The following is a 25827-nucleotide window of genomic DNA, read 5'->3' on the forward strand; positions in this document are numbered from 1 at the left end:
AGGAGAAGAATTACTACTGGAATTGCTCATGCAGAGAGAAGCCCAGAAAAATAGAAGATGCTGTAGGTCATCTATGGTACTTGGGGATACAAACAATGTCTTTAAAGTAAAAGGAAAAAAGAATAATCTGCTAAAGTGCAGGAGAAATTAGAGAATTCTTTTACATAATAAGTAAAGTTTTAGTTCTTCACTTAATGAATTCTAAATATGGAGTCTAATAGAAGATTTGTTCTGCTTTAACTAGATTAACCTTGTGCATATAGAATCTTTTAATATATAATGAGACCAGTGACTTTAACTTTGATCTGAAGGCTGACAAAGACTCTCTCCTAGACCAAAGTTTAGTCAGGTTCCTCTGAGCCCTCTTCTCAACTAGGCCTTGACCTTACCCTGCTCCCTGCCTCCACCCCCATCCTGTTCTTGCCAGGCCTGCCTAGCCCAGTTCTAGCAAAAATCTAGCTAAAGTCACTTTAGAGAGAATCCCCCACCCTTGATGTCTGATCACCCTGGCCTGCCTTCAGCAGGAATCCTGTTATGTTGACTTAGCAAGAATTCCCCTACTCTTGATGTCTCCTCTTAGTAATTTTTCATCCACTCAGCCCCTCATTCTGCTCATAGGCTATTAATCCCAAGCTGTCTTTGCTGTACTTGGCGTTGAGCCCAGTTTTTCTCCCCTATTGCGATAGACTTGACACCTGTTGTGATAGTCCTGAATAAAGTCTTCCTTACTATGTTACCAAGTGTCAAAATAATTATTTTCTTTAACAGCATTTGCCCTATAACAAAAACACAGAAAATTTGAGGGTACATCAAAAAAATGCCTGTGGGCAGAGTGATGATATATGAATAAAGATAAGTAGTTGGAGGACATAGTGTCTACAATGAAATAAAATAAGATACAGTTTATACAGGAGAATTTAGCTCAGCCCAAATGTTCAAATGCAAACTCCAACTTTACTGAATTTTCCAGAAACTATAGTTAAAGCAAAAAGACCATTTTTTTCATCAACATAATAGAAAAATTGTTCTTTGATATATATGTTCACATTTTTGCCTTAGTAACTAGAGAACGGTAAACGTTAAAAAAAAACTTTTTTGATAATAAATCTTACAGAGCCTTTGGGTCACCATTCCAAACTTCAGGGATCACTCCCTAGTATGATGTATGTAAAAAATACTGGAAACTGAGCTCAGTGTGTAGACTGAGCCAAAGATATACCTGGAAAGTTGTTCTTAGATTAAATCTCTGATAGTCAGCTTGCTTCTTACAGTTTCCTCTTTCATCTGAGAATTATGAGTACAAAATTACAATGTCAACTGGTTGGATTTGAACTAAATTTTGACTGTATTTGTCTTTAAAATATTGAATGCTAGAAGCAAAACCTATTCCAACTGTTTCCTACCTCTAAAATGCTAATGAAAAATGTGTGCCTTTTTAAAAGAGCTTACTATTAGAACAAATAATTTCCAATAAAGGTGAATTAATTACAGGAAAAGCCACTAAGAAGGTTCTAGTCTCTTTGTTCCAGTCATAAAAATTGGTGAAGATTCAAGTGTTTTTCAGAGAGAAAGAAGCAAGGGAATGGAACACTGCCTTACAGCTAGATTGTCTGGGTTTGAACCCCACCTAAACCATATTCAAGCTATATGACCTTGGGGAATTTACTTAAACTCTCTGAGCCTCAGTCTCTTCATCTGGAAAATGGGGGCACTAATAGCAGTAACAGAATCAGTCATTGTGAGGATTAAATGAGCTCACACATTGAAAGCACTTGGGAAGGGTGCCGGACACCTAGTTAAACCTCAGTCAAAGCCATCTGCCACTGTCATTATCATTACTAGATTTTAAAAACATTATATCCTGACCATCACAGTCACATTAGGCCCATGGTGACAATCCCTTCCCTTTCTGGCCTTCATTGGGATCTTCACCTGTCCTCCATGGAGGTGGATATTATCTGGGGCATTTACTTATACATTACAGATATAAATTATCATTAATAATAAAAATGAAATGGAAGAGACAAAAGCCAAGTGATAACTTTAGACATCCTCCATGCATCATTTAGGTCACGAGCATAGGGATTAGTGCTTGTCACAGTGGGATGAGAGCATCATCTCTATTTATGATGATGATACATCATCAATTCTCGGAGAGAGTCCCACTTTCATGTAACTTTCCACAAAAGTAACTTGTTAAATGCTTAGCTAATATGATGTATTTTAAAATTATACATGAACCCCATCTAAATATGATAAAAAATTAAAGAAGTCCTCTAACAGACAAGGTTATGATTTTTGGTTCTGAGGACTGGAAGAGGGAAGGATGGGAGAGGGGGAAAGAGGAAGAGGGAGGAGGAGAGAGAGAAACAAAAAAATAAAAACCAGGAATCTATCTAGCACCCCTAGGCCTGTATACCTGCATGAAAACATTTGGCTGGAGACAAGTTTTAGCTGAATCCTGGATAGCATATTCACTTTTGTTCACCACTATTGTGTCCCAGACACCAAGGTCAAGGGCAATTACCAGTTATCATTGCACTTGCCCTGGCTTTTGCCTACACCTGGTCAGCTTTGCTCCTGTATGATATTTAACATTGCTCACTAACTGTGAGGGTATTTGAGCTTGGAACCCCTGGCTTTGGCTTGATGGAGCCCTTTGCACCTCCAAGGAACGGAACATCTTTAACTTGCAGACTCCACCACACACAGTCCCTGAGCCAATGAGAACTAAGCCTCCAAGGTGCTTGCCTCACAGTAGGATATGGAATTTGTTTCCTCCTCCAAGCTGGTATCCCAGAAAATCTGAAATATTCTCACCAAGGAGAACTTTGACTCCAACTCCCACCCCTGTGCTCAGGCCATGAATCCTGGTGTTGCTTGAGTCCTTCCCTCTGATATTAGAGCCCTCCTTGAAACCCGGTTGGCCAGAGACCAACAACGCCACCCTCCCAGTGCTGGTTACTAGTGCCTTCTTACCTAGGGACTGAGCCCTGCCATCCTGAGCTCAAGGGATCCTTCTTAGATTCTTTAGACAAGCAATGTCCAATATAGTAGCCACTTAGCAATGTGTGGCGATAGAACATTGAAACAGAGCTAGTCCAAACTGCAATATGCTAAATACACATGGGATTTCAAAGGTTTAATATGAAATAAAGCATATAAACTATCATATTAATAATTTTATACTACTTGTTGACATGACAATATTTTAGATAGATTAAACAAAATGCATTAAAATTAATTTTACCTGTGTCCTTCTACTTCTTTATTGTAGCTACTTGAAAATTTAAAATTACGTGTGTGGCTCATATTCTAGTTCTATTGGATAGTCTTACTTTAGACCAAAAAGTCAACCACTGTCTAAAGAGTTCTGTGACTCCTGATTCTCACTCCACTGGCTTGTCCCTCACGTGCAAGCAAGGCTTGCAGCCAATCCCACGAGTTAAGGCTCTTTCCCACTCTTGTCACCTCTGAAAGGCAAGAGATTGTTCTATATGACCTCTTTAGGTGGCTTTTTGTTGAAGGAATCTCCTTTTCTACATGCTATTCTTCCTATTTCTAATTAAATTTGCTAAATTCCCATAGTTATGTGAGTGAATGAGTATGAAGGTGTGTTGGTATATCTGTGTGTGTACATGCATGTGATAAGCCATAAGGAAATAGCAATGTGGACTGATGTGTTTTTCCCAGCAAAAAAGAAGAAAACCCAAATAGGTAGGTAGGTTGGTAAGAGCCAAATGTCTACAGGGGTTGGGGGAAGGGGGGGGCATTTCTCCTCTAAAAGGGAACCTCAAGGTGAATTGCTCTCTCCCACTCACTCTCTAGAACATAAGGTGCCAACCAGAGGCAGTTGGGCCAAACCCCCCCTCCATCAAGAGGCTCTAGAAACAGAGATACTGAGAGGAAGCGGGCAGGAGTCCCTTAGAAAAATCTAGGTACCAGTTTTCAAAAGAAAACAATTTAGGTCATTAAATCTGAAATGTCCGATTTCAAATTAAAAGTTTAGTTTATTATATCTCAAACACGAAGCAGTACAATTAGGCAAAGTGTGCACCCAAACTATCAACACGGTTTTGTCATCTTAACAGTAGCTTGTTTATGCCAGCAGCCAAGAAGCCTGGAGAGCAGGTGGCAAGGAAATCGCGAAAGGTGTTTTCCACAGCTTGTTGAGAATTGAATATTTTTCCTTGCAATAAGTGCTCCAAAGCCTAGAAGAAGTGACAGTCAGTTGGTGCAAGGTCTGATGAACACGGTGGATGACAGAGAGTTTCCAAGTCCAGCCTCTACAGTTTGAGCAGCGTTGTTTGTGCAACATGTGGTCAATTGTTGTCTTACAAGAGAATTGACCTGTCTCTATTGACCGATCTAGGCTGCTTAATCACAAGCATCCTCGTCATTTCATCCAATTGGTTGCAGTAGACATCCGCTGTAATGGATTGACCAGGTTTCATGAAGCTGTAGTGGCTAATACCAGCGCTGGACCACCAAACACACACCATTAGCTTTTTTTGATGAATATTTGGTTTTGGACTGTGTTTCAGCACTTCATCTTTATCCTACCATTGTGCTGAATGCTTGAAATTGTCAAAAAGAATCCGTTTTACATCACACATAACAATACAGTGTAGAAATAGTTCGTCTGTACGTTGTGACAGCAAAGAAAGGCAAGCTTCGAGACGATTCTCTTCTGACACTCATTTAATTCACGTGGAACCCATCTACCCAGCTTCTTCACCTTGCCGATTTGTTTCAAATGGTCCAATACTGTTGCAACAGTAACATCAAACCTTGCTGCTAATTCAAGCGTAGGTTGAGATGGATTCACTTCCACTACAGCTTTCAGCTCATCATTATCCACCTTGGTCTCAGGTCACCCACGTGGCTCATTTTCAACATTAAAATCACCAGAAAGGAACTTCTCAAACCATTGATGTACTGTGCATTCATTAGCCACATCCTTCTCACATACTTTGTTGATATTTCAAGCTGTCTGTGCTGCATTGGTTTCACGACAGAACTCATATATAAAAATAACATGAATTTTTGACTTATCCATGATTTCACAAAAATTGCTCCAAAAAAAAATTGGGGCCGGGAGTGGTGGCTCAGGCCTGTAACCCTAGCACTCTGGAACGCTGAGTGGGGAGGATTACTTGAGCTCAAGAGTTCGAGACCAGCCTGAGCAAGAGCGAGACCCCATCTCTACTAAAAATAGAAAAAAATTAGCCAGACAACTAAAAATAGAAGATATTAGCCAGGTATGGTGGCGTGCACCCATAGTCCCAGCTACCCAAGAGGCTAAGGAGGGAGGATCACTTGAGCCTAGGAGTTTGAGGTTGCTGTGAGCTAGGCTGATGCCACGCCACTCACCCAGGCAATAGAGTGAGACTCTGTCTCAAAAAAAAAAAAAAAAAAAATTTTTTTGAAAGGTAATCACAAGCCAAAATGTGTGTTTGAAACAATGAGGATGCATCTTTACAATAAAAAAAAAAAACCACCAAAAAGTGTCAAAGTGAAATGTCAGAAATATCAACTGTCAAACTTAGCACTTAAGGAAATCGGACGTTTCATACTTAATAATCTAATAACTAGTTAGGGGTGGGGGGAAGCCTGGAGGCCCTCACACAGGGTGTTTCACAGTCCCTTTAAACCAATCTGAATCACAGAAATTTTCAATGATCTGAAAATTGAAGCAGTGACTTGTACTAATGGAACAGGTTTTAGTAAAGGAAGTATTGCTATCCAGGTCAACCGGCCTGGCCTGCTCCCATGAATAATCACCAGGGCTTGGTTTTTTGGCGATAACATTTACAAACAAATGGTGCAAAGGCCTTGCTGCTCAAAGTGTGGTCCCTGGACCAGCAGCAGCATCACCTGGGAGCTTGTTAGGAAAAGTCTTCGATCCTACCCCAAAATCAAGTTTAAAAGACCCTTGTTAAAATCGAATGAGATTCTGCATTTTAACAAGAAGATCCTAGTGTGGTTCGTGTACACGTTAAAATTTGAGAAGCACCTGAAATTTAACCTTCTGGCCATATTCATGTGCTTAACAAACTTTTTTGGTAAATAAATAATGGCAGCCTTTCGTCTGAGTTAGAGTCTTTGGAATTTTCCCCTTTGGGGAATCTTTCTGTTTTTCTTTTTCTTTGGACTGTAGCTAATAATACAGAATGTTTTTTAAGTAAATCAGTGGTTCCAGGTGGTTCTTGGATGGGAGCCCTGTAACAAGGCTATAAAAAGCCAGATATTTCTCTTGTAAGTTTCCAACTTAAGTATTCCCTGAGGCAAATAGCTTCGTCATGAGGGAGGCAAATAATTTTATGTCAAAGAGATGAGTATCTGTGTAACTGCCACACAACCCCCATGTACATCAAAATAGGGGAGAAACTGCCAAAATCAACTTTATTTTAGAATGTCACACCCTGACACATGAAAAAGGGACTTTCACACCAAAACTGAGAAAAACAAATTTAATCCACATACTTTTCATATTAGTTAAAATTCTTCTACTGCCAAAAGAACCCTCCTGCTATAAATTTTTTAAAAGTCCATTATCCCTTAATTGTTTTTATATCCTTCCCAGAGCTTATAATATTACCACTGTGATTATCTGATAAATTCTCCATCCATTTACTCTCACCAAGGAGCAAAAGAAAATGCACAATGAGAATATTGAGTATTTTGAAATAAGGCATTAATTCTTCAGTGGAATTGTTAGCAAGAGAACTTTCAGGTTCAAATATGAATCCCAAACTTGAGAGAAACTTTTCCAAAATATCCAAAGATAATAAAAACAAATTAACATGGGTAAATGTACTTAGATTTATAGTATTACAAAGCAAACCTCAGTACATAATAATCATGTATTATGTATCCATAATCATGAATGGATACATAATACCAACCATTTGGTATTATGTAACACTACCTGATACCAATCATTTGAATAATCATGACTTAATAGACTCTATTAAGTCTTTGCATTTAAAAATTCAGTGTTTACTGACCATATGCATTCAAGCTAATCATATATTTGTATCTGATTGACTACATGGATCATTATTAGTTAATCATGCCTGGATATTTTGCTTCATGACATTTGTAATACATAATTCATCAAAAAGAAATTGCACAACAAAAAAACCTGGCTAGATCCAAATTTCTAATTCAAAATACATCCTCTCAATAGCAAAAAAAAACAAAGAACCTAATTAAAAAATGGGCAAAAAAAACCTGAATAGACATTTTTCCAAAAAAGACATACAAATAGCCAGCAGGTATATGAAAAGGTGCTAAATATAACTAATCATCAGGGAAATGCTAAACAAAACCACAGTGATAAGCCGGGCGTGGTGGCTCACACCTGTAACCCTAGCACTCTGGGAGGCTGAGGCAGGAGGATCGCTAGAGGTCAAAAGTTCGAGACCAGCATGAGCAAGAGCAAGACCCCATCTCTACTAAAAATAGAAAGAAATTAGCTGGACAACTAAAAATATATAGGAAAAATTAGCCAGGCATGGTGGCACATGCCTGTAGTCCTAGCTACTCAGGAGGCTGAGGCAAGAAGATCGCTTGAACCCAGGAGTTTGAGGTTGCTGTGAGTTAGGCTGATGCCACGGCCCTCTAGCCAGGGTGACAGAGTGAGACTCCGTCTCAAAAAAAAAAAACACAGTGATATACCATCTCACACCTGTTAAGATGGCTATACCCCCATAATATTCTGAAATTAAAAAAAAAAAAAACGCCTAGAAATAACAAGTGTTGATGAGAGTGTGAAAAAAGAATACTTTTACACTGTTGGTGAGAATGTAAATTGGTACAGCCATTATGGAAAACAGTATGGAGGGTCTTCATATTTAAAAAAAATAAATAAATCTAGGTACAAGTTTTCAAAGGAAAACTAAATAGTTTGGGGAATGGGCAGAAGCCTGGAGGCCCTCACAGAGGGTGTTTCACAGTCCCTTTGAAAAACCAATCTGAATCACAAAAATTTTCAATGATCTGAAAACTGAAGCAGTGACTGGTACTAATGCAACAAGTTTTGGTAAAGGAAGTATTGCTATCCAAGTCAACTGGCCTGGCCTGCCCCCGTGAATAATCACCAGGGCTTGTCTTTCTGGTAGTAACTATTACTACCAAAAACTGCTTGGGTTTTTTTTTTGTTTTTGTTTTTGTTTTGGTGGGGGGTGGGGGGGGCATAGTAAAAAATTTAAAATAGAACTACCATGCAATGCAGCTATCCCACTATTGGGTATATATCCAAAGGGAATAAAATCAATATCTTGAAGAAATATCAGCACCCTTATTTTCACTGCAGCAATATTCACAATAGCCAAGGTATGCAATCAACCTAAATGTCCCATCAATAGACGAATAAAGAAAACGTGATGTGTGCGTATATACACATGCACACACACACATATGCACACAATGGAATATTATTCGGTCACAAAAAGGAAGAAGATCCTGCCTTTTGCAACAACATGGGTAAACTGGGAGAACATTACACTAAGTGAAATAAGCCAGACACAGAAAGACAAATACTGTGTGATCATACTTATATGTGGAATCTTAAAAAAGTTGAACTCATAGAAGCAGAGAGCAGAACAGTAGTTGCCAGGGGCTGGGGGAAGGAGTGAAAAGATGTTGGTCAAAGGATACAAACATTCAGTAATAAGATGAATAAGGTATGGGGATCTGACATATAGCATGGTGACTAAAGTTATTAATAATGTATTATACGCTTGAATTTGCTAAGAGAGTAGATCTTAAGTGTCCTCGCCACACACACACACACACACACACACACACTCAAAATGGTAAATAAGTGTGGTGATGGATGTGTTCATTTAATTGTGGTAATGATTTCACAATGCGTATCAAATCACCATGTTGTATACCCTGAATATACACAATTTGTTAAATGTACCTCGATAAAGCTGGAAGAAAAAAATATACCCTCTTTCAATGCAGCTGAAACAGATGGAGAAGAATATGTTGCCACAGTGATGAGTCTCTTTAAATTCATGACCTTGAACCTCACCTAGACCTGGACCAGTTCCTGCCTCCAAGCAGCCATAGTATTTTTCCTTAGTTTATTCGCTATCCCACTCCCATGGACAATTATTTCACACCTTCTCTCCTCTCCAACCTTCACTATCTGCTTGCTTATTCTCACTCTCATTTGATGACTTTTCTTCCTATTTCACTGAGAAATTGCAAGAATATGAAGAGAACACCTACAGACCCCTACCACCTGGAAGGCTGACATTGGCCTGCTGAATTTACCCTTGTCCGATCTGGCTGGATCATTATTGGTTTTTACCAGCTGGGAAGCAGCACTTACCATCTCCTTCTTATCTTCCTGGAAGTGCACATCCACAAACATTTTTCCAACAACATAGGGGAGGGCACTTTCGATGAAGTTTACACATTTGTCCCACTGAGGCAGCAAAGTTGTGGTCCCCTGGATTACCTGCGGGAGATCATTGAGTGAAGTTCATTTGAATAAAACCTATGGCTGAAAAAAATTCAAACAACCTGAAGAAAACAGTCTACAAAACATTGCACACCCAACTCATATACACGTGTCAGACAATAGAGGCAAAGGTGAAATCAGATGAATAAAAAAAAAAATCCTGCTTGTCACCAGTTATATTTAAAACTATGTGAAAATGTCTCAACAGTGAAAAATAACATACTTCTCCTTTTCTTCCAATTTTCTCCATTAAACGAAAGATCTAAACAATGGTATAGCTTTTCTATAGTCCGCAGGGACATGAGAGGATACTGCTCAAATGTCCAGATAGTATTTATTTATTTATTTATTTATTTTTGAGAGAGAGTCTCACTCTTGCCTGGGCTAGAGTGCTGTGGTGTCAGCCTAGCTCACAGCAACCTCAAACTCCTGGGTTTAAGCAATTCTTCTGTCTCAGCCTCCCGAGTAGCTGGGACTTCAGGCATGCGCCACCATGCCCGGCTAATTTTTTTCTACATATATAATTTTAGCTGTCCAGATCATTTCTTTCTATTTTTAGTAGAGATGGGGTCTCGCTCTTGCTCAGGTTGGTCTCGAACTCCTGAGCTCAAACGATCTGCCCATCTCGGCCTCCCAGAGTGCTAGGATTACAGGCGTGAGCCACCGCGCCCGGCCCAGATAGCATTTAATATCTACTGAGAACTAAAGTTCTACTAACAAATGTCTAGAATCAACGGGTGACCAAGTTCCTGCCTAATAAAGTTGTCCTTGCTCTGGGTAGTACACTCAGCGAGGCAGACCAGGAGAACACGGCCCACTAGCAACAACCCAGGGAGAATATTTACATTGTGTCATAGCAAAGAACACAGTGGTAAACAAGTAAAATAAAGATGTAAACGCTTTTCCCATCTGTCCCAATTATACCATTACAAGAAAACATTTACAAACAAGTAAGGAGGTTCCAAAGCAGGACCTGGAAGCCTCAGAGGTTTACTCTTGGGGATGAAAGCAGAGAAATAAATCCAGTTGAAGTTGCCCTTGGAAGCTGGGGGTGCAGACAGGCAGTGAGGAAGGGAGGCGCTGAGAATGGTGGCTGGAAGCGCCCCTAGCACCATGTTAGACCCAGGTTGTTGGAGCAGGGTGAATGGAATTAAGGCTTCAGTTCATCTATTCTTCCTCTACTTTCCAGTAACACAACCCCTCTCAGAGGTAAGGGATAAATCTATTTTTTAAAGCTCTAGAGAAAGAGATTCTACAACCTTCTCTGGCAATTCGATATTATATTTAGCACTTCATGCCCAAGAAACATCCCTCATACCTAACCTCAAATTTTCACACACTACTTCTTACACCTCTCTCTCTCTCATTCTCTTCACAGTGGGGGTGGGAAGCAGCTGGCTATCATCTTTTATGTGATCCACAGAAGTTAAAAATACACACGCACAAAAAGAATCAACTTGTTTTGTATCTTAACCCTTTGATATGGTATGAATAAATATAGTTGTTTTATGTTGTTCTCTATAAAGTGGCATTATATTCTAGTGACCTTAAAGGTTCAAAATCTACCCAAATAATCGTACGTACTCTTCGAGAGTAATAGCCCATTCAGAATTCCTGTATTTACTAGTAGTTCTAATAACAAAAATGTTTGTCGGGCACGGTGGCTCACGCCTGTAATCCTAGCACTCTGGGAGGCTGAGGCGGGTGGATCGCTCAAGGTCAGAAGTTCGAGACCAGCCTGAGCAAGAGCGAGACCCCATCTCTACTAAAAATAGAAAGGAATTATCTGGACAACCAAAAATATATATATAGAAAAAATTAGCGGGGCAGGGTGGCACATGCCTGTAGTCCCAGCTACTCGGGAGGCTGAGGCAGGAGGATCGCTTGAGCCCAGGAGTTTGAGGTTGCTGTGAGCTAGGCTGACGCCACGGCACTCACTCTAGCCCGGGCAACAGAGTGAGACTCTGTCTCAAAAAAAAATGTTTGTTAAATGAAATCATAACTTATAAGATTTGCCATTCACTTAACCTTAAGTTGATGGAAAAATAAACCTAAAATATTTTTTTAAAGTCACAAAATCCTTAAGTCCTCTAGTGGTGAGAATTACTCAGATACAAGCCTCAGAAACAAAGAGGAGAGTAATACTCGTGTAAGTTCGGAGACGAGCAAGGGTCGAAGAGAAGCACAAATTAAAGAGCCAGGTGAGTGGGTAGAGAAGAAAAGCATCCCAGGCAATTGAGTGAGGTCACAGAGGAGACTAAACTGGGGCCTCTTGGACCTAGCCAAATTAGGAGAGATTCAAAGATCGAAGATATAGGTAAAGTTAAAGATAAAACTCTATCCCAAATTAAAAATGAAACTTTACCATATACTACATATATCATGCACATTTTGAACATTCAGAATACTGAAAATAAAAGATGGTTACAAATATATCACTAAGAAATGTTAAAACTATAATTACAATGGCTCAGTTAAAAATGGGAAAAAATGGCAATGCATTGATAACAGGGAGTGAAAACAATGTGATGGCCTCAAGTATTGCCCTAAATATCTTTACATAGCCCCATCAGAGTCGTGCTTGAGTGTACTTAATTGTTTGTAAGTTATACCTGAATAAAAAGAAATAAAGCAAAAAGTAAAGTAGGGCTTGGTCTGCAACCCTCCCTCCCCCCATCCAATCCCTAGAGATGATTTTTATTGGATCAGTTAATGGACTATTCCAGCGTGTAAAGTTATCCAGTGATGTAACATTGCGACCTTCTTAAACTTACCCGTGAGAATTCCAGCCACCTATACTGAAAGCGCCTGCTAAGGTTTGGAATTCTGGAATAAACCATTCTCCACACCAAATAGTTGGCAATGGTCCTGTTAACAGAGAGAGATGCACATTTATCATATTTTAGGTCAATATCTGATGCTCTGCAGAACACCTTGAGAAAAACAGCTGGCAAAGCTCCATGGAGGGACTTCTTGCTCATACAAAAATGCAGAACTGTCATTTGAGAAATGACATAAGATGATACAATGTCAATAAGCACAGTCAAAATTGGCTTGCCTTTCACCACCTAATGCAGATAGATGAAATAAAGATTCCAGCCCCAGGCCTCAGAGTGAACATTTTGCTTTCCCTCTCAGCGTATAGAGTCCACTGTTGCACAGCCTTTCGAGTCTGGAAATTGTGAATACCTCTGAATTACAGCAGGTCTTTAAATAATGTCATTTCATTCAATATCCTTTCGTTATAACATCAATAAGAAAAAAAATCGATTCTGGCCAGGGCCACTGTTTGTGTGGAGTTGCCATGTTCTCCCCATGTCTCTGAGGGTTTTCTCCAAGTGGTCCAGTTTTCTCCCACATTCCAAAGCTGTGCACATGAAGAGTCTAAGCTGTCCAGTTTGAGCGTGGGTGTGTGTACAAGCGTGCCCTGCAACGGGATGGCGTCCTAGCCAAGGCTGGGTCCTGCCTGGTGCCCTGAGCTGCTGGGATGAGCTATGGCCACCCAAGATGCTGAACTGCAATCAGCAGGTCAATAATTAGCTTGTTTTTATTCATCTTTCTTAAATGTATGTATAGCTCACATGTATTTTAATGTTTAATACTAGAAGTGTTTGGGTCTTTATTTAGAAGTCTGGTGATATTTCTATGATAAGAAACAAGCTGTAAGAACTAAACTCTTATTTATATCAATTATGCTATGGTAAAATTGGTTTCTTTAGAAGTCATTTCGCTTAAAGTCACAGTTTCCAAGAACCTATCCATGACATTAAGTGAGGACTTACTGTATTAGGTGACTTGATAAAATGCATATGTATTCTTTGCCTTTGGAAACTAACAGCAAAATATTGGCTAATACCAATTATCTAAATTTGTATACTAGTTCTCTATTTGCTAAATATCATTTAAGTTCTCTGATTTTATCTTTCCTTGTCATACAATGAGGATGATCTCTGCCTTATGGGATTATTTTGAGGTCAAAATAAATAACAAAATGTTTGACAAAGAGTAAATTCCTAGGTTTGTCACTTACTTCTAAATGTATGAACAATCCCATATGCTCATGTAATGCCCATGATACATATTTTTTTGAATCTGTTACATTTTAAGCATTGCCTTTTTCTATAAGCAAAAGATAACCTGACCTCAGAAGGATGTGTGACCTGAGTTAATTTCTAACTCAATAGTGATGATGTATTTTTAACGACCCATCCCCTCCCAGCTGTGCCATTACCATGGTGACTAATAACACACATTCCTGAGATGGCTCTCCGGTTAGCATCAGTGACCATGTGAGAGCAGTGTGACGTGACAATGCCAACCAGCCCATCAAGAACAATGCACATTCTCATTTTCAAGGTGTTCTGACACTGTGGACATGCACTCCTATCAGTAAAACATTTTTCAGCATCTATACCTAATATGTGGACGTTTAATTTATATAGAGATTAACAGACTGTTAGGAAGATTTTTTTTAACAAATACAGAAATAAAAATTTCAAAAGATGAGATAAAATGAAATAAAATATCTTCAGAAGTCATTAATCTTTCAAACACCACTAGATTAACTCTTTAGGACACATTATCCATATGGGATTATGTTAACGGAACAATGACAATGGGTGTAAATCCATATTTTATATTGTCTTCTTATTTCAAAACCTGTTGACATGTTCTTGTCAGATCTGGTTAGACTGCCATTGTTTTCCTCTCATCATCTGGCTAACTTACATGGCATACTAGCCTGGGAGAAGGGTTACTTCGGCCATTTTCTAGCTGTTCACTTGTGCTTACATTATTAGCAATAGTTTCCATTTCTGTTTCTCGGTAAGAATTTTTAAGCCACTTGCCCATGTTGTAAGGATTCAACTAGATAAACTAGATAATGAAATTCATAAATCTACAGGTATATGCCAACGGCTCAAGGTTATTTTTAACATATCAAATGAAAACAAGCCAGTGGAAGCGACACGGCTCCCACTCCTGTGCCATATGGATCAAACAAGGGGTCCATGGCCATCAATATAGAACTCAATAAAGCCTAGTTATTTTTAAATTTAGAAAAAAACAAAAATATAGAAGTACTAACGTTTTGGTCTTGGGCCCAGTGGATCTTGTTGGGGTATGCATATTCCCCCCCTCAGAGACCACTGCCCTAATTGGCAAAGTCTAGCCCTCATGCATGCTCTGTTGAGGCCACTATAATAAACATGCACTTTTAGGTCACTCCTTTGGCTCTTTTGCATTCACATCCCTGCAAGACAAAAGGTGCTTCCTGAGCACTTAATGTAGGCCAAGTATTGTGCCAGATGCCATGAGGAATGTAAAGAAATAGGAACCCAGCACCTGTAGTTAGAGAACTGAAAGTCTAGTTGGGAACACAGGACTTCAGATTTCAGCTTGGTCACATAATTGAGTTTTTTAATTGAAGGAACACACTGTAAGTACATAAAGGATCTTTCTGTCATTCACTCAATCAACACATCCTGAGCATCCATGTATATAGTAATAATTCCAGGTGCTGGAGAGATGGAAAGGTGAGAAAGATACAGTCCCTGATCTCCTGAAGCTTTTAGCTGAGCAGAGGAGATGAGGCAAGTGCATAATGATTTGGCAGACCCTAGCACCCAAAAAAGTATGCAAGGCACTTCACTGGAGGGACAGCACATCACAAACTGAGGGGTGTGGGTAGGCTTCATGAGAAGGACATGCCTAAAGGTTGGAATGATTTGGTGTGTGAAGCAGGAACGTGAACTCCGGACAGGCTAAATAATGGCTAAATTGGCTTATGTGTTGGAGGGGACAGTGAGCAGGGCCATCACTCAAGGAAGTAGCCAGAAAGACCCACACTGGGGAGACACAGGCAGCAATCAGGGTCTAGTGTCTAGGACATCAATGGGTAGATCCTGGCCCTAATGAAAGGTCTTTATGTGCTTTGTCCTTAAAATATTACTTGCTTGGTATGTGAGCCATGCTGGACCCATAGGTGCAGGTTAGCAGAAGGTCAACAGCAAGCAGACGTCCTTCCATGAATTCAAAAGATATTCCCACAAGGGGGTGGTGATATGCCGGATGAATTGGAAAATTGTTAGGATGGAGCCTCTTGGTAATGGTAGAAGAGAGAGTATGGCCATGTACACTGAGGTTTTAGAAATAGGGCCCTTTCCATCTTCCCTGAAATCATCCCATATAGGAATCTCACATTATCTATGATCTTTACAGCACTGCTATAGGAGAGATGTTGTTATACCAACTTTACATATAAGGAAACTTGTGGCCTACAACCATTAAGGAAAATCATGATCACATATTTAGTGGGTTTCAAACTAGTAGAATCACCAGAGGAGTTTTAAAAAGTCCAGACACCTAGGCCACCCCAGATCAACTAAATTACAATCTCTAGAGTGGCACCCAGCATCAAAAATATTGTTTCTAAATCTCCCTAGCTAAGTCCAATGTGTGGCCAAGTTAGGGAACCACTGTAATAAGCGATGGAGGCTGGACCAGACCCAGGAGTGTCTAACTCTAAAGCCTGCTTTTCCCTATGCCACACAGGATGAATTAAAGCCTCTGATTCAGCTAAGATTTTCTGGCCAGTCACAGAGACCCCAAAACACTCCAACAAAGGCACTTCGCAGAAATCTGTGGACATCAGAAGAGAACAGTGAGATCTCCCTGGCCAAGGCATTGCTAAGATGATAGCATAACAACAAGACCTCCGAGAACTGGAAGAGGGAACACGGGGAAGCTCACACAGCGAGACAATGGCAGTGATGAGTTTCTGCAGTGTGTTATAAATATACTGACAGAACGCCATGTAGCACAGCTTTAGAGTACTAATATTACCATGCCAGGAACAGATATGACCATAATGACTGAATCACTGCCACCTAATGCTCAGATACATCAAAAAACAAAACAAAAATCAGACTCAGCAACAGTTCTTAAAAATAACACATAATATCTTTTTTTTTTTTCCAAAAGGCATTTTCAGCAGTATGGTAATTTCCCTAAATAGCAATAAATAGAGAAAGGCAAAGCATCCCCGAAGAGAATCCACCACTAAGAGAGCAATAGGAAATTATTTCCTAAAGCTTCTGACTCTGAAGAATTTTTTATTTTCAGATTTGGGATGCTCATTTGGTAAGTATAATGCAAATATTCCAAAATCCAAAGAAACCCAAAATCTGAAACACTTACGGCCCCAAACATTTCAGATAAGTGATACTCAACCTGTAGTGGCAGTTTACACTTGTGTTACATTTAAGAGATCATAAAATACCTTTGATCATGACAGTGCTGTGGGGTGGTTATTATTGTCCCCATTTTCAGATGAAGAAAACAAAGGTCAGAGGTCAAGGGATTTCAAAGAATATGTCAAATCCAAGACTAACATGTGGGTCTTCAGATTCCAGAGCTTGCGTTTGCTCCTCTCAGTCACACTACCTGAGGTGAACCAGGGAGGGTCTTCTCAAAGGTTCTCAAAGCCAAAGAAATCTTCCTAAATCCTACAGGCTGCCCAGACGTATGCCTAAGGCAGTGGTTCTCAAAATGTATCCCTGGGCCAGCAGCTTCAGCATCACCTGAGAATTTGTTAGAAAATTCCTGGGCCTCAGCCCAGACCTACTGAATCAGACTCTGTGGGGATGGAGCCCAATACTCTAAACTGGGCAACAGAGCGAGACCCTGTCTCAAAAAGAATAGTCCATGTTTTAACAAGCCCTCCAGGGGATTCGATGCTCATCAGGTTTAAGAACTGCTGGTCTGGGAAAAGTCCACTTCCCCTCATCTTTCTATACACAGCTCACCTAGAACGTCCTAAATCCTAGATCAGTGCTTCTTAAACTTGAATATGTATATGAGCCCCCTGAAGAACTTATTCAATTTCAGACTCTGATTCAGTAGGTCTTGGGCAGAGCCTGACATTCTGCATTTCTGACAAGCTCCCCAGTAACATCTATACGGCTCGTCCATGGACCATATTTTGACTAGCAATGTCCTAGATCAGTGGTCCCCAACTTTTTTGGCACCAGGGACTGGTTTTATGGAAGACAATTTATCCACAGATCGGGGGAGGGAGGATGGTTTCAGGATGATTCAAGCACATTACATTTATTGTGCAGTCAAACCTCTCTGCTAACGATAATCTGTTATTTGCAGCTGCTCCCCAGCACTAGCATCACTGCTTCAGCTCCACCTCAGATCATCAGGCATTAGAATCTCATAAGCAGCACACAACCTAGATCCCTCAAATGTGCACTTTACAGCAGGGTCCATGCTCCTATGAGAAGCTAATGCCGCCACTGATCTGACAGGAGGCAGAGCTTATGCATGGATGTGAGCAATGGAGAGCAGCTGTAAATACAGATAAAGCTTCCCTCGCTCACCAGCCACTCACTTCCTGCTGTGCAGCCTGGTTCCTAACAGGCCACTGACCAATACCTGTCTGCAGCCCGGAGGTTGAGAACCATAGCTCTAGATCACTCTCAGAAGAGCTCAGCCCCATGAGAGGCACACATAACAGCACATTTTCCAGGTAAGCCTTTGGAAACATGCAACAAGAATCATCTTACTTTAAAATACATTGTGCTTGTTTTATATGAAAATAAAACTAAAGACAGGGAAGCTAACAGGGGCTTGGCAAAACTCCAAGGGTTTGCTTTAGACCGGCCTGCAAAAAACAATTCCGGTCCAGACAATCTCCATGAGGCCAGGCCTGGCCAGGAAGAGGAGCCCAAGTCAACTCTCTCTGACGCCATCCTTCCTCAGCCTCTCCCCCCACCTCTTTCTCGTCAAAGTATTAATAGATGGTAAAGCATATGAGGCAGCCTCAAGTCAGGAGTGGAGAGTTGAAGGAGACAGAAAGGGAGAGAAGTCTGTAGTGCCCCTCACTTGGTGACATGCTAGTGAATGTTTACCAACTGCCTTGTCAAGATGAAAAATGATTTGCAGCATTTGCCAATTTTCATGGTGCCAACCCCCCCCCCCCGTAGTTGATTTCAAACTATCAAAGTGAGATCACTGAACATGGAGTTAGGAAGAGATACACACAACGTGGGGATCGAGCACATCGCTGCCTCCTCACCCCCTTTCCACCTCAAACACCAACTCCTCTTCCCCACAGGCAGCCTCCAGGTCATGCCTCTAATGGCCTGCCATCAGATGTTCAATGTGGGCCGGGCACGGTGGCTCACGCCTGTAATCCTAGCACTCTGGGAGGACGAGGCGGGAGGATAGCTAGAGGTCAGGAGTTCGAGACCAGCCTGAGCAAGAGCAAGACCCCGTCTCTACTAAAAAATAGAAAGAAATGATCTGGACAGCTAAAAATATATGCAGAAAAAATTAGCCAGGCATGGTGGCATGCCTGTAGTCCCAGCTACTCGGGAGGCTGAGGCAGAAGGATCACTTGAGCCCAGGAGTTTGAGGTTGCTGTGAGCTAGGCTGATGCCATGGCACTCTAGCCTGGGCAACACAGTAAGACTCTGTCTCAAAAAAAAAAAAAAAAAAAAAAGACAGATGTTCAATGTGCATGGCAGGAGGCAGAGGGGGCACAGCAGGGAAGCATCTGCCATTGAAAGAAATGTGTTCATTTCAAGAAAATTAGATAAGTTCTTTGATAGAGGTGTGTCTAGGGAAACTCCAACTCCTTTTCCTCGTGGGTACACAGACTATATTTCCCAGCCTCCCCTACAATTAGATGAGTCATGTGACTGAGTTCTGGCTTATGGAATATGAATAGAAGTGACATACCCTACATTTAGGCCTTCCCACAAAAACCTATGCAATCTTCTACCATCTCTCTTTCCCCATCCACCAGCTGAATGGAGAAGATGCCAAAAACCCAGAGGAGGGAAGAGCCACAAGATGGAAGGAGCCTGGGTTCCTGAGTCACTACTTGGAAGAAAGCTGCCTGACTGGAACATCCATGTTGGACTATTCTCTGAGCAAACCATATAATTTAGCCAATGAGAGTTTAGAGGTGCTTGTTACAGCAACTGGCATATCCTGAACTGAAATGGTAACTATGGGGACCCAAGAAGACCCTTCCTCAACTAGCTTTGTAATGCTACATGAGTGAGGATCAAACACGATCAGCAATGTAAACACTTCACAATGGTACGCAAATAAAGTGTTGTCAGTCTTCTCAAGATGCATATAGTGTCTTGAAATCTCACAAGAATACACAGAATACAAGTCATTTTTGATGCATTGGTTATTGAGATTTGGGTTTTGTCTTCATTTTTAAATGAAGTTTTATGTGTACATAATGTCTACAGGTAATTTTTCTATCTATACTTCTTCTACTGCTGTTCACTATGTTTACATTTTTCCAAGTTATCATTTTGACAGGAGTAAAATTTCCCTCTAAATCAAGGTCTTTCCTGCTGTTACAAATAGTCCTGAAATTCCAAAGTATAATCATCACCACAGAGATGATTTTTCTAACATTGTAAACCAAGTCCCAATCTATCCCCTGGTTGTAGAGTAGGCTTCTTTGGAAATAAAAGTAATACAATGTCCAGAAATACCTATGATTGTACAACAGAAGGTAACACAGACACTAGAAGAAATGACTCACTAGGTGCTGAAGAATGAATACATAGCATGGCAAACTCCACATTTTAATGGAAATTACCATCAAAATTTAAAATGTGCTCAGTAACTCAATGGGATATGAGTAGAAAATCACTTGGGTCATATTTTATAATATTTCAGAGCTAGGAAGTATTTACAAAGAAATTTTCTAATGCAGTGATTCCCCTTTCCGCCCCCCTCCAATAAAGCTAATCATGACTCTCCCAGGGTGCTTGTTTAATATACAGATTCCTAGGCCTCCCCCCAAGCTCTACTCTTTCAGACTCTATGGATGAGGGCCTTAGAATATGTATTTTTAACAAACACCCCAGGTGATGCTGCTGGCATTACTGGCCCATGGAACACATTTCAAATAGCAAGGCCCTACCCCAAACATACACTTACCTTCCTCTAGATTCAACTTTCATTTATTAATAGAAAAAAAATTTTTAAATCACTACTTATCTCTAAATGAGAGAGTTTTAAGTTAATTTATTGTTTCTTCCCTCCTTTTTCTGTATGTTTTCCTCAATGAACATGGATTACTTTTATTATCAGAAGATATCTTTAAAAGAGCAGCTCTTCACAGGTGTCTAAGTCCATTCCTTGGACTTTTGTAGGTGCCTTTTTTTTAACATAACTCCTGACCACATAGCCTTGTCTGAGTCCAAATAAGAAAATATGATTTTTAATCATGGCCCAGCAATTAGCTCAGTAAATTGTTTCATAAACTAGTTGACCTTTCTGTGATTCATTTTCTGTAGTCAAATCTGAATGCCTTAATGAACATGCAAAACTCTCTTTCCTGGGCATTTTTAGAATCCCTTTTCTTTGTAGTACTAATCTAGCAAAGCAACAAATTCTAAAACATTCTTTAAAATAAAAAAAAATCTAACAGTTCCTAAAGTTGTTTCTCAGTGCAATTTTTCTACAGCTCTCAAAGTGGTCTTGTGTGTTTTCAATATAGGTACTTTGGTTTATTGCCAGAAAGTGACTTAGTGGCCAAAAAGAAACTGGGGGGTGGGGATGGCAACAAAAGATGAAGAATGAACTGGGGGAAAAAAGATGTTTGTATAGAAATCTTAGAAAATAACATCATTATATAACTATTCTCAAAACTCATAAACAATTTAGGCTCTCAGAGAGAACAGTATAGAGAAAGACCAGAAATAAGGGGCAAAAACATTGTGTATTTGTTGTCATCGCAGCAAGTAAATTACACCAGACATTGGTTTTGGCCAATTCGTTACAAAGAGTGTCACGATTTTCCCTGTGACTCTTTTGTTGTAACATTCTTTAAAAACAGTTTTCACAGGCTGTGAGAAGGAAGGCCCTTATAATTTAAAGAAAAGAGAAAAGTCACAGTAAAATTCACATGAAAGTTCTTACTTCTTCCTCTCAGAGCCTAATATCCTAAACAAATCTTTAAAGTACTGCGGGACGCGGACCACCACGTTCTCTGAGGGGCCGATGTCTTTCAGGTGGGGGTAGAGTCTGGTATCAATAACCTTCTTGATGTAGCCCAGCCAATCAAACTGAGGGAAGAGAGAGAAAAAAACAGAGAGAACTTCTGTTAGGCAGCAAGTAAGAAAGGCAAATAATTAAAGATGCAACTCCTCAAATCTAGAAAATAAACTCCTGATCATTGCTATCCAGACCTATTGCCTTTCTTCCTCCCATATTCTCCCCGCTTCCCTTCCTCTCTCTCTGTCCTGTACTCCCCCTCACTCCCACACACACACAGATGCGGATGCCACAGTACATTACTGGTCTTCGAACACAGCCTTTCTTAACACAGGAGGAAACAAGCAGCAACAAAAAGCAACATGCCTCCATTCTTCAGAGTATCTCTATCTCACCTAAAACGCCATTTGGGACTTTAGATTAGCTACCCTAAAAGTCATTTCCCAGCCTTTTCTCCCTTGCTGGTCTCCACTACTGAAGTGGAAAACCAGTTACTCAATGCCCAGCCTGGCCACATGACTCAATTCTGTTCAATGATAAATAAGTGGAAGACATCTGGGGATATTCAGGAAAGGCTTTTTGGTTTTCCTGGTAAAAAAATAATAATAATAGGCCGGGCGCGGTGGCTCACGCCTGTAATCCTAGCACTCTGGGAGGCCGAGGTGGGCGGATCGTTTGAGCTCAGAAGTTCGAGACCAGCCTGAGCAAGAGCGAGACCCCATCTCTATTAAAAATAGAAAGAAATTATATGGACAGCTAAAAAATATATATAGAAAAAATTAGCCGGGCATGGTGGTGCATGCCTGTAGTCCCAGCTACTCGGGAGGCTGAGACAGGAGGATCGCTTGAGCTCAGGAGTTTGAGGTTGCTGTGAGCTAGGCTGACGCCACGGCACTCACTCTAGCCTGGGCAACAGAGTGAGACTCTGTCTCAAAAAAAAAAATAATAATAATAATAATAAAGAGTTAAACATGGCCATCCCTGGCCCTTCCTCCTCCTTTCTGCCCTGAGGGCAGATACGGCATATGGAGCTGTGGTAGCCACCTTGCAACCATGAGTCATCAAACATGAAGTCAAAAAGCCAACACACCAAGGAGAGTGGAATGGAAACACAGAAAGAACTTGGGTTTTTGACAACATTGTTAAACAGCTGAACCAACACCAATAACCACCTATGTCTAGATTTTGCCACATAAGAAAATGGGCTTTAAGTTTTTAAGCCACTATTGGAAAAATTTTCTCTTCCCTATAACAGAAGGCATCCCAGCACACAGACAAGGGATATTTTATGTGATGTTGACAATGATGATGATAACCAAAAAGATTGATAATAGGTTTTACAAGGCAGAAATTTGCACACGGATGAAATACAATTGCTTGTAAAATGACCAGTTAAGAGAAAGTTTTCTGGATCATTTTCACCAACCTGGGGAATCATAGCACTCAGTTCAGAAATGTTCATTTTGTTGTACATGGCCTCACTGGTTCGGTTTTCATGTGGAATCATTATCTGTTGGAGAGGAACTTTGGTTATTTTTTAAAAATGAACCATTTCTTACTGCATGACTACTTTCTACATGTGCCAAAACATCTGGATAGCATTATAAAGATTTTTCAAGACTTTGGTGTGGTGCCCAACTGAAGCAAGAGAAAAAAAGACATCACTTTAGGCAGGATTAAGATTAAGAAACTGAAAAGAAACTTTTGTGTCCTCTTCCATGTGAAATATTGTTCCCAATATAGAAAGAACTACCCAGAATCTCCCCCTCATCTATAATGTGGATGGACAAAATCTATTGCTGGCTCGGTTTTGACAGCCAAACTGAAGTTGGACAATTGAGGCAAACATCCCACTTTCCCCTGTGGTCTCCAGATAATGATCTCAACGCAGACCATCCCTTTATCTCTAGGGGCAAATTTTCAGTGATGAACACGAGACTATCTGGATACCACTACTATCCACAATCATGTTGTCAACAGCTCATTCCTTCATTTTCCCCTCTTGTCTCTTTGGCCTTGAGATTCCCCTAGCTGTATTGCTGGGGATATGGATTCAGTTACCACCTAAACACATTTCACAACCTGCCTCTCCAGCCCTGACTCTACACTCTTTCCATTCCCTATACTCATGTTCTTGGCCATTTGGTCAACATCAAATCTAAGCTTCTAGCCTCCTCCATGTTTAATCTAATCTAAAAACAGCAGCAGTGATTATCTTCCTCAAGGGCCACCTTAATCATCTCCATTAACAAGCAGTAGCTCCCATATCCACCCCTGAATCGCATCATGATTTTGTCTTCAGGCTTTCCATCATCTGATTCCCTTGTATTAAACTTGCCACCTCCCACTACACACGTGACTCTTCCACCCTTGCATCTCCTAGCCACCATCACCACCTCCATGGTTTGAACTATGGTTCAAGGCTGCCTGAGATTCACTGTCTCTAGCAAGCCTTTCCCATTAAACTCCACTTGGTTCCAATCACAAGGGCCACTCCATGAACAAGCCCTCTCTTGTGAACACATATCTCTAGCTGGGATTGGTTAAATACACACTTCCATGGCTGTATTTACAAAGACTTATTTGTGTTTGACTGGGTTGTCCTGTCTTCCCAACTTCAGAAACTTCCCTTGGACTATGTATCTCACTAATTTTGAATATATCTAGTGGCCTGCGGTGTAAGAGATGGAGGTGAGCATTACTAGCAGACCACAAATCCTCACACTGCGGATTTTTCAAGGCAAAATCACAGAGGGTTGAGTGGCAGACGTTTGCCCCCTCTTTTCTAAATGCTTCAGTGTCCTTAGCTTCTCCCTCCTCACCCTCCACAGGGAGACCATGTGTAACTTACAAACAGCTTCCTGGATCTGCATGAATCATTGCTTCAAAGAATGTCTACACTCCTCTTCCACCCACCCCCTCTCCTCCCTTGGGGTCTCACAGCCCCAGGTTGGAGCCCTATGGCCTCAGAGCTGTTTTCAGCTCTCTGCCAGCTACTCTCCTCCACACAATGGATTTGTCACTTCATTTAGCCTCTTGACAATTCCCAGTCTTGCCTCAGTCCAGCTGTTTTTAGTTCCCTTTTTGGTCCAAATCCCTGGCTCAGGACAAGGCCTTTCCTGCTGTGTAACAGCTTCAGTCCAAATTAGAGCTCTCGGCCTCCTATTTGCCTGAGAAGGGAATCCAGACACCCTCTAGACATGGCTTAGAAGCACAGTCTTTGACTTGAAAACATCTGCAGCAGTCTTCACAGTTTTCAAAGGTGACATCCAGGAATGAACTTTTTGCACTGCAAGTAGGAATTTGGAGAGAGGTATATGCAGACATCATCACAGCAGACAGAGAGAGATGAATTCCTCTTCCTTTATCCTTTACACCTACTCCATACCTCAACACACCACCACCCCCCAAACACAAAACCAATAAACACTTGGACTCTTGTTCACCTCAGGATTTTTACCAACTTCCTTCATAGAAGACTACCAACCCACACACAAAAGTCTCTTGGGAAAAGTATCATTTTTTTTTTTTCATTACAGGGTTTCCTCACAAGCGGATTTCACTATATTTGTTCCCTCTGGGCCTGGGAACATATAGAGATTTTACACTTTGGTTCTACTAGGAAAAAAATTATTCCATAAACAATGCTAACTACTTAGGATTTCTCATTATTCTCCCACAACTTTGTTTTTATATCTTTTTGTCTCTACCATGAGCCTAAAAGAATTTAAGATGACTTACACAGAACATGTAATTCTGTATCATATATATGACACAATAACATTCATTCAAGTAGGGCAAGAAAAGAATGAAAAACAGGGGTACGTACAAAGTAGCACCAGAAATGTAGGCTAAAAATGTTTGCCAGCATGCCTTATCCACTTTCTATATAAAATTTTATATCCAGTATTGGTGGACAGACTTCCCTGAACCCAGAACTTAGGTCAGACTGAGTATGAGTGGGAGCGGTGTAAAATGTAGATACTGGATTAAAAGCAACCTTCCATTCAGGCCAAATCAATAAGGATTTACTGAACATCTATTCTATTTGAGCCAAACAGGAGTTTCTATAGGAAAATAGAGAGTCTCCGTGCTGCTATGCTATGGCCACAGCTGAGCAACATATGGACATTGAATGGGCTTAAACCTGGGAGACAGAAGGAACAAAGAGCTCTTCTTTCTGTCATGGTTCTTTTCTTGTTATTTCCCAGAGGAGGTGCTATTAGTTCTACCTTGAACTCAAAGGGCAATGACACAGAATGGTATTATTTAGTTGCAATTTATATTTTTATTCAGGATACACTGCCTTT

The 25827-nt window shown here is 40.5% G+C and overlaps 1 protein-coding gene across 2 annotated transcripts in view; it reads right to left on the reverse strand.

Moving 5' to 3' along the window:
* PHEX (phosphate regulating endopeptidase X-linked) overlaps positions 1 to 25827 on the reverse strand; it is a 201560-nt gene that overhangs the window by 116234 nt on the left and 59499 nt on the right. For both annotated transcript variants that reach the window (XM_069463593.1, XM_069463594.1), the window contains exons 8-11: positions 22944 to 23027; positions 21443 to 21588; positions 12256 to 12349; positions 9350 to 9478 (exon numbers count right to left, since the gene is read on the reverse strand). In XM_069463593.1, the coding sequence (XP_069319694.1) occupies positions 9350 to 9478; positions 12256 to 12349; positions 21443 to 21588; positions 22944 to 23027 (453 nt within the window). The remainder of the gene's footprint in view (positions 1 to 9349; positions 9479 to 12255; positions 12350 to 21442; positions 21589 to 22943; positions 23028 to 25827) is intronic.

The sequence above is a fragment of the Eulemur rufifrons genome, chromosome 30 (genome assembly GCF_041146395.1).
Source record: "Eulemur rufifrons isolate Redbay chromosome 30, OSU_ERuf_1, whole genome shotgun sequence".
Taxonomy (NCBI): Eukaryota; Metazoa; Chordata; class Mammalia; order Primates; family Lemuridae; genus Eulemur; species Eulemur rufifrons.